The 13311-nt window shown below is 39.5% G+C and overlaps 1 protein-coding gene across 2 annotated transcripts in view; it reads left to right on the top strand.

The window, feature by feature from the left end:
- Positions 1-13311, top strand: part of Poln (DNA polymerase nu) — a 121463-nt gene that overhangs the window by 6910 nt on the left and 101242 nt on the right. For both annotated transcript variants that reach the window (XM_051165013.1, XM_051165014.1), the window contains exons 2-3: positions 8229-8308; positions 11211-11711. In XM_051165013.1, the coding sequence (XP_051020970.1) occupies positions 8229-8308; positions 11211-11711 (581 nt within the window). The remainder of the gene's footprint in view (positions 1-8228; positions 8309-11210; positions 11712-13311) is intronic.

Raw genomic sequence — 13311 nt, 5'->3', positions numbered from 1 at the left:
CTTGTGAAAGAAAAAAATGGCAGTTTACTGCCTGAACAGTCACCCAACACTCTCTATAATGTTGGCACATCATCTTTGGCCTTCCAGCCCTATATCTCTGACAGACATATTTTTGAGGCAGGAACTATTGAGGACTTGCTTACCCTGTTTTGGCAGAATTTGGCCGTTGACTCTACCTGCATCTAAGCTTGCCCATTTTAGGCAGGATTCTGGCTGTGGTAGAAATGAGGACACTTTGCCGGGTGGCTGGTTTGCCACATTTGAAGCCAACTCCATAAGGAGGTTCTTTGATGCTTATCATCTCCTTTGAGGAAGGCTTGGTGTTGCCAGGAATTAACTTGTCAAAGAATCTTTAGAGGGGTTGGAGAGACAGTTCAGTGGTTAAGAGTGCTCTTACAAAGGTCCTTAGTTCAATTCCCAGCAACCACATGGTGGCTCACAACCATCTATAATGTGATCGGATGCCCTCTTCTGATCTGCAGGTATACATGCAGGCAGAACACTATATACATAATAATAAATATTAACAATTTTTGAATCTTTAGAAAAACATCTTTAAATGCCATATTCTGTAAGTCCCTGAGGCTTTTAAAGACATTATTTAACTATTTTACCTTATATATCTACAGAATCATATCTATCAGTTAGACCTACGATATATATTCTTGTGATAAAATTAGACTAGTATTTGACATGACCATGATTTGTTCAACTAACAATTAGCTTGTATTACTTAATTATCCTAAATTGGCTGCAGCACCAGTTTCAAGGTATTGGAAGTAAACCTTGTATTATAATTGAGTTGGATGGGTATAATACCTCATATTAGAGTAGAAATATACATACATACGTTCATATGTATGTATATATGTGTATGAAGAATAATCTTAGATTTGAATTCTATACCAGTGTATCAGAGTTACACTTATTTTGCATCAATATACAAAATTCTATACTCAAGTCTCTGATGGGTTGAAGACCAGATAGTTTAATCATACAATTAAACTTAGTTGTTTAGGGGTTAAGATGTTTTTAGATCAAAATAGATGTTTTAAGTTAATAGAGATGAGATATGATAGATACTGATTTTCATTCAGAAATTTAGACCCAACAAGATAGGAAAGATTTTACTTCAAGTTTGCCAAATACAAATAGCCAAATCACTATGAATGTAACATTTATATAATTTCTAATTATCTTGTGGTTCTTTCTGCTCTATATAGTTAATTTTATTCAAGTGTAATAATATAAATGTATATATTAAAAAGAAACATAATTAAAATGGAAAAAAGGAAGGATACAGAAGGAGGAAAAAAAAGAACACTTGTTGCAAAAGTTTGATTCCCAGCACCAACATGGAGGCTTACCACCTGCTTGGGCATCGGGCATGCATATGGTGCACAGAGGTACATACAGGCAAAACACTCATAAAATAGTTAAGAATAAATTTAAACTTTAAATACTTTCTTTAAAAAAATATGCTGTTCAAGATGTGGGGGGAAAGAAACCCTTAAACTACAGTTTAATGGATATGTAAATTATGTACCAACTATGGGAATTAGTATGGAAGCCCTTTAAAAGAAAATATGGCTGGATGTGGTGGCACACTCCTTTAATCCCAGCACTCGGGAGGCAGAGGCGGGTGGATCGCTGTGAGTTCGAGGCCAGCCTGGTCTGCAAAGCAAGTCCAGGACAGCTAAGAATACACAGAGAAACCCTGTGTCGAAAAACCAAAAAAAAAAAGAAAGAAAGAAAGAAAAAGAAAATATGATTGGTGGTGGTGGAAGCACATATCTTTAATTCCAGCACTCCAGAGGCAGAGTCAGGCAGATCTCTGAATTCAAGACCAGCCTAGTCTACAAAGTGAGTTTCAGAACAATCAGGGCTACTCAGAAACCCTGTCTCCAAAAACCAAGTACATACATACATAGATACATGATCCAGCTGTACACTTCTGGGTATATATCCAGTGAAATCAAAGTCAGATACCTACACACCTATTCACAATAGCCAGGTTATAGAATCAGCATACACGCCCATTGTATTAGGGTTCTCTAGAGAAACAAAACTGATAGCAGAATCCTCAGTTCTGCAAGATTTCTCTATGTATGTATATACAGTGGAGGGGAGGGAGGGAGGGAGGAGGGAGGTTATTAGAATGGCTTACAGGCTGTGGTCCAGCTAGTCCAACAGTGGTTGTCTGCCAATGTAAGGTCCAAGAAACCAGTAATAGTTCAGTTCATGAGGCTGGGTGTCTCAGCTGGTCTTTAGTATTTGTTGGAATTCTAAAGATGTAGTCTCGAATGCCAGTGAAGGATGGGCTTGCAAGTGAGAGTGAGGGCAAACAGGCAAAAAGAGAGCTTCCTCCCTGCACCCCAAGACAGCGTCTCTCCTGCCTGTCTTGGGACTCGTTCTGAGAGTCCGCTATCTTCACCCTTACAGAGATCCCCCTGCCTCTGCCTCCTGAGTACTGGGATTAAAAGAAGCAGACAGCACTGTCTGGCTGCTTCCTCCTTCTGTGTCCTTTAACAGATTGCAGCAGATTTGGCTCAGACCTTCCACCATAAAAGATCCAATTTAAAAGTAGGTCTTTCCACTTCAAATTATTTAATTAAGAAAAAAATTCTTCACAGTTGTACTCTGTTGCTTGGATTTTAGTCAATTACAGATGTAGTCAAGTTGGCAACCAAGAATAGCCAGCACAAGTTCACCTTTTGTCAACTTGACAAATTATATCTCATTATGTTATGCTTAATTTCCAAATGAAAATAATAACCAGATAATAACTACACCTAACATGATATAACTATCTCATTTACAGTTGCAAACACATTATGTATTTAACTAGCCATAATTATGCCTAATGTGATATAACTATCTATCATATAACCACAAACATACTATAAATTTTAGAATAGGCACCAATGTCCCTTGAGGGACGTTTTTTTAATATCTCAAACTTGACTATGATAGCCACTGATAGTCTCTTAATTGATGTTACATTATATAGTAAATAAATTGAGGAAAGAAAACACAAATATCTGTACAAACACATTCTTAAAATATGGCAGAGCCGGTGGCTGGAGCTTGGGTCAGAGATAAAGAGCACTGGCTGCTCTTCCTGAGGTCCTGAGTTCAATTCCTAGCAACCACATGGTGGCTCACAACCATCTATAATGAGATCTGGTGCCCTCTTCTGGCCTGCAGGCACACATGCAGGTAGGATTCTGTATAAATAATAAATAAATTTAAAAGCCTAATAAAATAAAATAAAATATGGCAGAGCCACGTCACTTATAATCCTCATTTCTGCAACTGCTCATGTGGCCTTCCTCTGCTACACACTCAGTATTTCCTCCATTCTCAGCAAACACCTCAGCAGGTCTTGGCTCCTCTCCTAGAGCAGTGACCCATACCTTCATTCTGAAGAGTCCGTGCCCTTTGTTATCCTGTCTGGATTGGCTGTTGTAGTATCCCTGTGACTTAATCACAGGTCATAGCACCAAGTGACACCCTAAAGGATTCCTGAATTTCAGACACACTCCTTTTTACTTCAATTGGGGAGAAGCAATCCAATGTCATCATGGTAATCTGGATCAATCACGCCTCCTAACATTTCTTTCTTAGCCTGTTGGTTTAAGGGCATCAGAAACCCAGAATGGCCAGGGGGAAGTCTTAAGCTTTCAGGTCAACAGTATTTTTGTTGTGACTCCTGGCAAGAACACTTCCCTCTCAGAAACCAAAATTTCTAGGCCACCAGAATTCAAGGTTGAGGGAACGTACATTAACAGATGAGTAAAGAAAATGTATATATACACAATAGAGCCTTATTCAGCCATAATGAAACTATGCCTTTTGTAGAGAAAGTGATGGAACTGGAGATCATATTAAAGAAGCCCAACTCAAACAAATGTTTTATGTTTACTCTTCTGTTCATAATAGGATTAAAGTGGAAGAAAGACTTTTGGAAGGGGAACCAGAGTAGGTTGAAATGAAAGATAGAATGAATTATCAAAGTACAATTTGAATAGAGGGCAAAACCCAAATGGTACCAAAAGTGTGGTTCTAGAGGTTTTCCCATCCAGACACACAAAGAACCCAGAAGCTCTTTCCCATGTAGCTAATCTATGACCTGGCTGCCTGGATGGCTGAAAATCCGGGCCCTACTGTCCTTTTGCTTGAAATCAGTGCAGGGGCATCTGTCTTAGGAAAACACAGCATGTTTATTTTTGTAATATTTCAGGGAAACTTAAAACTAAACCTGATGTCTTATTACCCTATTTTTTCTTAATTTTTTAATGTACTCACATTTTATCTGAAGTTTTCAGAGCTTGTATGTACTTTTATAGTATATATATATATTTTTTTTCCCCTTCTTTCTTTCTTGGGTCTCCTTCCCCTTCCTGTTCTAGCAGAACTTGGCTTGCTTGTTAAGTGTGTATTTTCGTCCCCTCAGGGGACAGAAGTTACATAGTAATTTGAACAGGGGATGTTTAAGTCATTACTGGCTAGATGGATTTTAGCCACCAAGGCATATAAAGAAAACGCTAAAAAGATCCAAGTAGCAGATAGGGAGCAGCTTCCTCCCCCAAAGCTGGAATACTGAAAAAAGGAAAGGTGTCCATCCTCTGGCAGTGTTCCTGCAGCACCCTCTGCTGACCAAGTTTAGCATTGTGTCAAGTGTTTACAGGTCAGCTTCAGTATCGCAAGCAGTTACGAAATTTCTATCACTTGTATTTCTTTCCAGGTCCATGTTCATATATCTTTAATGATGTTTTTTTGTCTAAATGCATTCTCTTTATTGTGTATAACACATAATAGGATATAATAATTTGTAACAATTTGAGCAAATAAGAAGGAACAAAAATAATTGTTACTTATTGAGCATATTATATGTTCTACATTCTAGAGTAATATATCATAAAGTATAGGACAATTTACTTTTATCCTTAATGCCTCTGGACTCTAGATTATGCACTGTCAAAAAGTAAATAGATTAGTAACAATAGACAAAGAATACTGTTAAGCTAAAAGCAGATGAATTTATATACGAGAGATAATTACATAGATAAAATTGAACACTATGTTTAAAAATGTAATTGATTTAATACATTGTAAGAAAAAAAAAAGAAGTTCACACCCACTTAGGATGGACAGCGTACACCTTTTTTGCCTCGGGACTATGAGGAAGTGTTTTGATGCCATCATGCCAGTCCAACAGCACAAACAAGAAATGTTTTTAAATTAGAGGTCTAGTTATTCAATTCAGAAGCTTTAGGGGGTGTAATAGAGTGTCACCTTCAATTAAAAGACAAATTACAGCATTTTATATGTCCCACCACTAAGAAAGAGCCACAGAACCTGATAGAAAACTTTGTAGAGAATAAAGGTGTTTATTCCACATTTGGGAATGTGTTCTATCCCATACAGTGAATGATACAAAAGTCACCTGATTCATGTAGGGCCTAATGTAGCTGGGGTTCAGCCATATGCATTGCCAGTCCAACAGACCTTATGGTAGTAGAGGTGGAAGAATAGAGCCTTAACAAGAGAATCCTAATACAGACTCCAAGAACATGAAGCAAGGCTGTGCCATCAGCATTGGAGAATCATATGTCTTAAAATTAAACTAGAAATTACCCCTGCTATGGTACTAGCTCCTGGTAAAAATGGAGCTTGAGATTGTGAGGACATCAAGTAACCTTGAGTTCCAAACACCAAACATTGTCCAGTTCTGTCAGAGCATCAGTAAGAGGGTCTTCAGCAGTCCATCATATGCTAGAAGTGGTTTATTTGGTTTGGGTATAAGCAAGCTAGTAGGTACAACTGCCTACTTGAGCCAGTGGTTCAGAGATGTATGGCTTAGCATGTAATGTGTTGTCTCAGTGTGCAAAAAGAAAAGAAATGGATGCAGGTGTGCCATACTCTAGTTCAGGTACCCTGAAAGACATGTTGAAGATAAATCCAAGGGACAAAACTTTGGGAGATTAACTTAGACATCACATTGTATGGATGGGTAAGCCAAGGCTGGAAAACTTTGGACCTATAGACAAAGGTTGGCTAGTTGACCAATCTGGAATAAGAAATATCAGGAATCTGGCACAGAGAAATCTTGAGGTAAGGCATATGGCTAGGTTCAGGGCACAGACCTGAAGTATCTCTCACCTATGAACATCCACCACAGGCTGCACCAACAGCCATGTTATCAGAGGCAGAGGCTGTGTGGGGTTTATTAGCCAGGACTGATTTAACTGTTTGTTTGTCGAACATTCAACTTCCCAACAGCAGAGATTAGGCTCAGAGTCCCCAGTGCATGATCTTTTATGAACAGTCAGCTGGTGTTAGGTTGGCAACACTGAACTCACCATGCTCTGAAAGGTAGAGTGATAGTTTTTTTTCTTAGAGAATGTATTTTACTGTGTGGCCAAGGTTGGTCTTTACCAAGTGATCTTTCTACTGTATCCTCCCAAGCAACTGGACCACAGATATATGTCACCATGCCTACCTATGCAGTGACTCATTTGAATGACATGGTCCGAGCATTGGTTCACCTTTTCCATTTTCAGTGCCTTTGTCCGGTCTATTTTCCATGTGCACTCTGGGAGCCTTGAGATTACACATGAGCAAGTGGGGCCATATACACTGTCAAAGTGGCTATGAACACAGATGTCTAAGTTACATTCCTTGGGGTTGTGTTTTAGTTCTGCCCCTTTACTGTTCAGCTCAAATTAGTCAGTTTGTTTTTGTGGGTTTTTTTTTTTCTCTTTTTTTTTTTGAGATTGGGTGTCTCACTGGGACCTGGGACCCACGACCCACCTTAGGCTATTCTAGATGGCTAATGAGCCACAGGGATCCTATCTCCACATCAATCAGTACTGGAATTATAAACTTGCACCACACCTGGCTTTTAAAAAAAGATTGATTTATTTGTTATATATGTATACAATATTCTGCCCAAATGTACACCTGCAGGAGAGGACACCAGATTTCATTACAGATGGTTGTGAGCCACCATGTGGTTTGCTGGGAATTGAGCTCAGGATCTTTGGAAGAACAGACAGTGTTCTCTTTTTTTTTTTTTTTTTTTTTTTTAAGATTTATTTATTTATTATTATGTAAACATTGCTCTGCCCACATATGCACCTGCGTGCCAGAAGAGGCCACCATGTGGTTGCTGGGAACTGAACTCAGGCTTTTGGGAAGAACAGTCAGTGTTCTTAACTTCTGAGCCATCTTTCCAGCCCCAGACAGTGTTCTTAACCTCTGAGCCATCTCTCCAGCCCTCATTCCTCGCTTTCTACATGAGTTCTGGAGACCAAAGTGAAGTCTTCATTCTTACTCAGCAAACATTTTACACACTGAGCCATTTATGCAGCTCTCCAGCCCAGGGTAATTAAAACTAAAATCTAAATTAGGTGTGTGTATCAGTGATGTTTCCTGAGCTTCTGATACTATTCTATTGCAGTATTACTCAGTTTAACAATTTCTTCAAACCTTTAGAACTTATAAGGTGTTTCTAAAATGTGAACTTTGGGTTTTGTCCCTCCCATCCCCTTTGCTCCCTTCCCCTCCCCTCCCTTTCCCTCCCCTCCCCTCCCTTCCCCTCCCATCCACTTTGCTCCCTTCCCCTCCCCTCCCCTCCCTTCCCTTCCCTTTCTTTTGTTCCCTCTCCTCTTCCCCCCCCCCCAAACAGGGTTTTTCTCCATGTAGTGTAGCTGTCCTGGAATTAGCTCTGTAGACTAGGCTGGCCTCGAACTCATAGATCTGCCTGCCTTTGCCTCATGAGTGCTATAAGTAAAGGTATGCACTACTACAATCTGGCACTTTTGAGTTTTCAAAATAAAATATTCAAGTACAAGTTCCAAGTAACTACAAATAAACATTTCATAATTATATGGACATATCTTCTGTTTTGAAGACACTTTATGCAGCTACTTACTACATTGGTCTGATGCATTTTGATTGCGTTGATAGTGGTTAAATAGCAAATTAATCGTTTTCAATTGTTACCTAATTTTATTATTTGTTTTGTTTTCTTTGAGGTAGGGTCTCTGTATGCAGCCCTGGCTGGTTTGAATCTGGGTATGTAGCCAAGACAGGCTTCAAACCCATGAAGACTCACCTGCCTCTGCTTCTAAAATGCTGGGATTAAAGGCATGCAGTACCATGCCTCGTTCTTTAATTTATTTTTCAATGTTAATTTGTTTGTTTGTTTGTTTGTTTTTAAGCTTCAAAAATGACCAAAAAATCTGCTGCTCATTACTCAGTATTAGCTGAACACGAGAAGACTCAATCACTAGAAACAAAGGTAAGTATTTACAATTATGAATAATTCTAAACAGATGATCCTTATTTGTTAACAGATATTTAATAAGCATCCTAGTATATGCCAAAACTCCAGACGATGCTTTAAAAAACATTCCTATTCTCCAGACCACATGGGTTAACTTAGACAGAAAAGCACAGAAACATGGCACACATCTGCTCCGTGTGTGCAGTAAGTGCTGTGAGAGTGCTGAGTTTCATGTTCTCCGAGACCAAGAGGAAGGACATTTATCCAAGCTCTGTGCTGTTGCAATTTTCATTTCTAGGTAGTGGGGGCAGGACAGCTTTCTGAAGTGTGAACATTGTATATAAGTTGAAATGTAATGGATGGTCAGGAGTTGGCCAAACTGAAGCTCTTACCTTTACAGAGTTGGGAAATGATACTGAGAACTTTTTAAAGAAAAGAGTCTAGAATTTTAGTGAGCCAACCAGTTTTGACAATGCAGGAAGAAGAGGTTATGTCACTGAAGACATTGTGTAGGAACAGTGGAGGAACTCACCTCATAGTGGAGAGAATGGATACTGGAGCTTCTAACCTAATTTTTTTTTTTCAAGACTGGCTGTCCTTGATCTTGTTCTGCAGACTACGCCAGTCTTGAACTCACAGAGATCTGCCTGCGTCTGCCTACCAGGTCCGAGGAGCATGCACCACAACCACTGGGCTCCTAATTTTTAAAAAGCTATTTATTTATTTATTTAAGTTTTTGTTTTGGGGTCCCACAGTGTAGCCATCACTATGTACACTGGACTGGCTCAAACTCACAGAGATCTGCTTGCTCTGCCTCTTGAGTGCTGGGATTCAAGGGCATCATAGCACTACCCCTAGCAAAAGCTATTTTAAAGTGTTATTGAATTTTTATTTACTTATTTTTGTTGAGGGAGATATACATGCCATGAAGCACATGTGGAGGTCAGAGGACAGCTTGCAGAAGTTAGATTATTTTCCACCATGTGGGTCCCAGGGATCTAACTCATCTCTCCAGGCTTGGTGGCAAGTGAGTCATCTTGCCAGCCTCCAACCTAATTTAAAATTAAACTCCCTGTAGTAAAGTGGGAATAATGTCAGGACCTATTCTTGGTACTACTGACTGATTATTTGGCCCTAGGATTTTGAAAAGTCATATTCTTACTGATATATTTTAAAGCTGAAATTTAAAACATTCACCCTGACCTTCTAAGGTTGCAAAGAACATTATTTTAGTATATTGTTAATACTAATATTTTAAAAACTGTCATGAAATTTAAAATACATCCACTGTGATTCAATGACATGGTGGCACACACCTTTAATCTCAGCAGAGGCAGGCAGAGTTTGAGCCCAGCCTGGTATACAGAGCAAGTACTAGGACAGCCTGAGCACAGAAAAACCTTATCTTAAAAAACAAAACAAACAAACAAACAAAAAAAACCCAGACCAACCAAAGCAAAAACAAACACCACATGAACAAGATCTCTCTCTCTTTTTTGTTTTGTCTGTTTGCTTGTTTGTTTTCGAGACAGGGTTTCTCTGTGTAGCCTTGGCTGTCCTGGACTTGCTTTGTAGACCAGGTTGGCCTCGAATTCACAGTGATCTGCCTGCCTCTGCCTCCCAAGTGTTGGGATTAAAGGCATGCACCACCACACCCGGCAAGCAAGATCTTTAATAGTCTGAAATCTTATTGAATTCCTTTTCTTGAATACGCCTCCACAGAATTTTTATTTAATATAATTTTATGCCTAAAAGTATGTTCTTGGAACCATAAACTATTTCTCTGCAGTAAATTAAATTGTCTGTGGTATATGATCAAGTCAAGTGTTAAGATATTTTCTTTCAAGATTACTTTCTTTTGAGACAGTTGAGACCTGGTTCTCCTGGAGCTCACTCTGTAGACCAGGCTGGCCTTTGCTTCTCCAGTGCTGGGATTAAAGGCATGTTCCACCAGCACTCAGTTCAAAATTACTTTAAAAATACTCTTATTGTACAGATGTACAAAACAAGAAATAAAATATAAATTTTGATATGAACATTAAACACAAAGTACCATTGTAAACAAGTCTACTAAATGGGTGGAGATGTTTCTCTTGTCAGTGGATGTCTCTGTCTATATGGACTGCACATTGCTGGAGTGAGGACAGGATCGCTGAGCTGTGTTTTTCTTAATTTAATAGGTCAATTAACATTATCAACTAGAGTTTTTTGTTTGTTTTGTTTTGTTTTTCAAGACAGGGTTTCTCTGTGCAGTCCTGTCTGTCCTGGATTCACTTTGTAGACTAGGCTGGTTTTGAACTCACAGAGATCCACCTTTCCTTGCTTTCCCGAGTGCTAGGATTACAGGTGTGCACCACCGTGCCTGGCCATTATCAAGTAGTTGTTATGATTTCATTTTCTCTATGACTGGCCTCTGTTTGGAGTTGTAAGTCGAGGCTTCCCTCTCATTATCTTCTGAGATGAATGATTCCCAGTAAAGGGCTAGAGGAAACATTTTGAGCTTGTACCTGCTCTAGCCCCAGGATCTGGCTGTTCATAATCTAGTAAGACTGTCTAACTCTGTTGGAAAGTGTGGTTCTAAGGCTGGAGGGGTGGCTCAGTGGTAGAACACTTGTTCAGCATCCACCACAGAAAAAGAAAAGATAAAGATCATATATAATGTAAAAATCTTCATATTACTTTTGATAAGCCATATCAAAACTCACTTGGAAGCTGGGCATGGTGGCACATACCTGTAATCCCAGCCCAGCACTTGGGGAGGCAGTGGCAGGTAGATCTCTGTAAGTTAGAGGCCAGGCTGGTCTACAGAGTGAGTCCAGGACAGCCAAGGCTACACAGAGAAACCTTGTCCCGAAAAAAAATTAACTCAGTTTCTAGATCTGTCTTGTGATGAAATATTTTTCCTTTTTTTCTACAGAACCCTAAGTCATTAATAACCCAGATATCAAGAGGCTCCATTGAGCTCTCTTCTCAGCCCTCCATTACAAAGCTCACAAGTCAGCTCTCTGCTGGTCAAGTGCAGAACAACACCAGCTCCTTGGCTCTTTCCAGTTATTTAATTCCACCGTGTGATCAGGAAGCTTTGGTTTTACAGAAAATGGAGCATAAGAGAAAGCACTTTCTAAAGGAGAGCATAGTTAAAGAAGATAAGGAAAGCTTGAATCCTAAAAGAAAATACATTACGTGTAGTAATTCTCCAGAAAAAGTAAGGAAACGCACAGCACTGGGAGAAGATACTGATGGGACTGAAACCTCTCTAATCTCTGAGGACACAAGAGCTTTTGGAGAACAGCTTTGTGACGTTAGATATTTGGATGATGTGGCAAAAGTTCAGCTGACGGATAGCCTCAAGCAGGCAGCAGCCCTGGTGGTGACACTGATGTACAAGGACGGTTCCACACAGCTCAGAGCCAACCGGGTGAGTAAGCAGTAGTGTCGCATGCCTGTGGCACTAGCACTTGGGAGACTACAGCAAGAGGAGAACTTGAACTCTGGAATTCAGAATCAGCCTGGGAAACGTAGTGAGACCTTATTTAAAAACAAATCCTCTTTCTGGTTTTAGGAGAGCTAGAAATAAGATTTTAAGCCTACCTTCCTCTACTTTGGTAAGCGATTCTGACAATGTAGGGTTCCTGTCAGTTCTAAGCAACTGATAAACTGCTGTCTAGAGGAGGCACTCTGTTCTACCTTCCTCAGTAATGTGTAAGGGTATCAAATTCCCCACCTGCTAGAAAATATCTGTCCTTCTATTTTAGCCATTATTGTGGGTGGAAAGTGGTATTTTGTAGTGCTTCTGAAGTGCATTTGCTCAACAGTGATGATACTGAGCGTTTTTTAATGCACTTATTGCTCTTCATGATTCTTCTTTGGTAAAATTTAAGAGTTTTTTTGGCCTATTTCTGAATTAGGTTATGATATTTTCTATTTTGGATATGTAAGAGTTCTTCATATGTTTTATATGATTCAAGTCTCTAATAAGATATGTGATTTGAAGCTTTTCCCAGTCTGGCAGGCACACGTGTGGCCAGAGTAATGTACAAATAATAATAAAAGAACCTTTAAGAAAGTCTTTTTGTTTTGTTGTGTTTTGAAACAGGATTTCTCTATATAACAGCTGCCCTAGACTGTTATAGACCAGGCTGGCCTCAAACTCACAGAGATCCATCTGTCTCTGTCTCACAAGGGATGTGGTTAAAGGCATGTGCTACCATGCCTGATTCAAAGATGTATTTATTATTTATACACTGTTCTGTCTGCACGCCAGAAGAGGGCGCCAGATCTCATTATAGATGGTTATGAGCCATCATGTGCTTACTGAAAATGAACTCAAGACCTTTGGAAGAACAGCCAGTGCTCTTAACCTCTAAGCCATCTTTCCAGCCCCAAATAAATAAATCTTAAAAAATAAAAATAAAAAAAAGAAGCAGAGACAGATGAATAACAGATAAAAAGTCTCATCTGACTGTCTTCTTTTTACTGTATTCATTTCAGAATCCCAGTCCATGGGATGATGTCACCCAAATTCAGGGTAGGTCTTCTTTGCTCAGTTGAGCCTTTCTAAAAGCATCCTTATAGACACATTAAGGAGGTATGTTTCCCCTGTACTGCCAGCACTCAGGAGGCAGAGGCAGGTGGATTTCTGTGAGTTCAAGGCCAGCCAGATCTACAGAGTGAGTCCAGGACAGCCAAGGCTACACAGAGAAACCCTGTCTCAAAAAACAAACCAACGAGAGAGAGAGAGAGAGAGAGAGAGAGAGAGAGAGAGAGAGAGAGAGAGAGAGAGCATTGCATTGAATCTACAGGTCCTTTTCTAGCTGCGTCCATAACTGACTTTTCTATAGTATCCATATATCCAGCAACCTTGCTAATCTACACTTGAGATTTATAGCAGTTTTATTCACAATAGCCAGAATCTGGAAACAACCTAGATGTCTCTCAGCTGAAGAATAGATAAAGAAACTGTGGCACATTTATACAATGGAATACTACTCACCTATTAAAAACAAGGAAATATTGAA

The sequence above is a fragment of the Acomys russatus genome, chromosome 22 (genome assembly GCF_903995435.1).
Source record: "Acomys russatus chromosome 22, mAcoRus1.1, whole genome shotgun sequence".
NCBI lineage: Eukaryota > Metazoa > Chordata > Mammalia > Rodentia > Muridae > Acomys > Acomys russatus.
This window is presented reverse-complemented; position numbering and strand designations above follow the sequence as displayed.